The sequence below is a fragment of the Gadus chalcogrammus genome, chromosome 20, assembly GCF_026213295.1.
Source record: "Gadus chalcogrammus isolate NIFS_2021 chromosome 20, NIFS_Gcha_1.0, whole genome shotgun sequence".
NCBI lineage: Eukaryota > Metazoa > Chordata > Actinopteri > Gadiformes > Gadidae > Gadus > Gadus chalcogrammus.
Genome location: NC_079431.1, coordinates 12312564 through 12315063, shown reverse-complemented (window position 1 = coordinate 12315063; position 2500 = coordinate 12312564). Strand labels below are relative to the sequence as shown.

Below are 2500 nucleotides of genomic sequence, written 5' to 3'. Positions count from 1 at the left end.
ATTTGAATGACGGTTTTAGATGGCTCCAGTCCTTAAAATGGATTGAAACGCATATAAATATATCCTCACACACTGAGGAAGGCAGAACCGATGCTGATACGTGTTGGTGTACATCATCTTTAATAGGATCACGCATTCACTAAAGCTAGGGCTGGCAATACACTTGGGAAGCGTTTTTTTTTCATACTTTTTTTCAAATCCAATCAGAAATTAATCGATCAAATGGTTTGACAAATAAATGAAACAGATACGGTATCTGTGTCTGTCTGGGAAATTATTTGTAGGCCTACCTGTCCGTCTACCTACCTACCCGGCAGCATTCGCGCACTGCCCCGTGCATGCATTGCGCATGACAGGGTTTTTTTACAAGGCTAGGCAAACCAATCGCTAAACCTAGCATGCTAGTACTGTGTTTCGGGGGAGTGGCTTTCATAGGGCACATTTATAAACAGGGGCGCCATGCCGCGGTAGGATCTCCGGTCAGCCTGATACCCAGTTGAGAGACGACACACAGTGTGTCTCTCCTCTACGCACAAGACAGCATCTCTCCTCTACTCACAAGACAGCATCTCCAGCTCCTTGGTGTCCTCGTCCTTCTCGCTGTCGCGGTTCTCCTCCTCGCTGTCCTTGCGGAGGTCCAGGGGCGAGGACAGGTCGGTGTCGTCCGTGTGGGCGTTCTGCTCGTCCACCACTGCATGAGGGGAGTGAGAAGATTGGAAGGGGGGTGATAGAGAGAGTGAGAGAGAGAGAGAGAGAGAGAGAGAGAGAGAGAGAGAGAGAGAGAGAGAGAGAGAGAGAGAGAGAGAGAGAGGGAGAGAGAGAGAGAGAGAGAGAGAGAGAGAGAGAGAGAGAGAGAGAATTAGAGGGGGGGGAGTGAGAGAAAGAAAGAATTTGAAAGGGTGGGGGGGGGGAGGAGAGAGGGTAAAAGAGACGGATGCAAAGGATAGATTGTAAGGAACAAGGCAGAGGAGAGGAATGCTAAGAAGTGCTAAATAAGTAATGAAATAGCACAGTGCAGTTGGAAGGGTTTGTTCCGCTCCCAGCCAAGAGGGAGTGGGTTCGATCCCCAGAGTCCCACAGTCTGGCCCATAAACATCCTTGAGCAAGATGCTAAACGTGGCATGCATCTTAATTCATTGTAAGTTGCTTTGGATAAAAGCAGGCGCTAAATATAGTTGCTATAAGTAGCAAATAAGTGTGTGTGTGTGTTTTTGTGTGTGTGTGCATGTGTGTGTGCAGTGTTTGTGTCCTTATATCCGTTTAAAGATTCTCATGTCCAGCATCTACTTCCATCGATTCTTACTACAGTATTGCTAGAGTGACGTGTGGCCGTGTGGATCGCACCTTTCTCCGCCTGCAGGATGATCTGGCGGATGGCCTTCTTCAGACTGTTGGCCCTCAGCATCAGCTGCTCTTTGCTCTTGAAGAGGCTCGCTCCTCCTCTTCCTCGACCTCCCCGTCCTCCAACTCCCCGTCCGCCCTTCTCCGTCTCCTCCTCTTCCAGCTTCCCCTTGAGCTCCGTCAGGCTCTCCTCGCTCACCTCCTCCTCCACTCCTCCTCCGTCGTCGTCGTCGTCATCGTCGTCGTCGTCGTCCTCCCGCTCCTCCTCCACGATGGGCGGGGTGGAGTGGGGCAGTGGGGGCAGCCGGGACTGGCTCTCGCCGTTCAGGGTCTGGAGCAGGGAGTCCAGCTTCTCGTTCAGGATGGAACACTGCAGGGGAGCGGAGAGGTCAAAGGTCACTCCTCTGATGCAGGGTCTGGGGTGTTTTGGACAAGGCCTTCCAGTGTTGTTGAGTTTACAGCGTTTGGAATCGATGAAGAACTGAAGTGAACATAAGTGTTGTTCAATGATTGGACATGCTGGTTATAAGATAGATTTTTGGGCCGAGATGCAACACAAGCAGTGCTATCGGAGAGCAATGCCAGAGAAAATATATATGACACAAAAGGGATCGTTCAAACACCTTAGTTACAGTAAGAAACTATGTTATACACAAAATAATAATACAACTAAAAGCAACATTTGGGGAACCAAAAGAGAAAGAGAGGCTTAGATGTCACGGCAAATATGACAAACGCAAAACATATTTATTATGTGAGTTTTCAAGCTGTGTAAGTGAATCACCACCGACTGGTCAAAGTGAGGTGTGGGCTTACTTTGAGGGACATGCTGTCACACTCATCTGTGTTGTCCACAGTTTTCTCATAGGCTTTGCCCACTTTGGCAACAAAGTCCTTCACCGTCTCACACAGGATCCTGAGAAGAGATGATTGACAAAAGCAGTATCTTTAGGCCTATTTTTTTTTCAATTCTGACGTGTTTTGAATGTTCCATTTTCAATTAACATTATTATTATAGCTATGCACCAGAAAAGCCTTGATGGACTAACTATACACCCTTTTCTAAACCCCAATTTAGGGGAGACAGTGGCTCAGGAGCTAGAGCAGGGAGGTGTGGCCGGAAGGTTGTTGGTGTGATTCCTGGCTCCTCCTATTGTTG

At 48.4% G+C, this 2500-nt stretch overlaps 1 protein-coding gene across 6 annotated transcripts in view; it reads right to left on the bottom strand.

Annotated features, from left to right (window-relative positions):
• The window catches only part of dgkh (diacylglycerol kinase, eta), a 51476-nt gene that overhangs the window by 13725 nt on the left and 35251 nt on the right, over positions 1 to 2500 (bottom strand). For all 6 annotated transcript variants that reach the window (XM_056580477.1, XM_056580476.1, XM_056580479.1 and 3 more), the window contains 3 exons: positions 2158 to 2257; positions 1345 to 1711; positions 560 to 691 (listed from right to left, as the gene is read on the bottom strand). In XM_056580477.1, coding sequence (XP_056436452.1) covers positions 560 to 691; positions 1345 to 1711; positions 2158 to 2257 — 599 coding nt within the window. The remainder of the gene's footprint in view (positions 1 to 559; positions 692 to 1344; positions 1712 to 2157; positions 2258 to 2500) is intronic.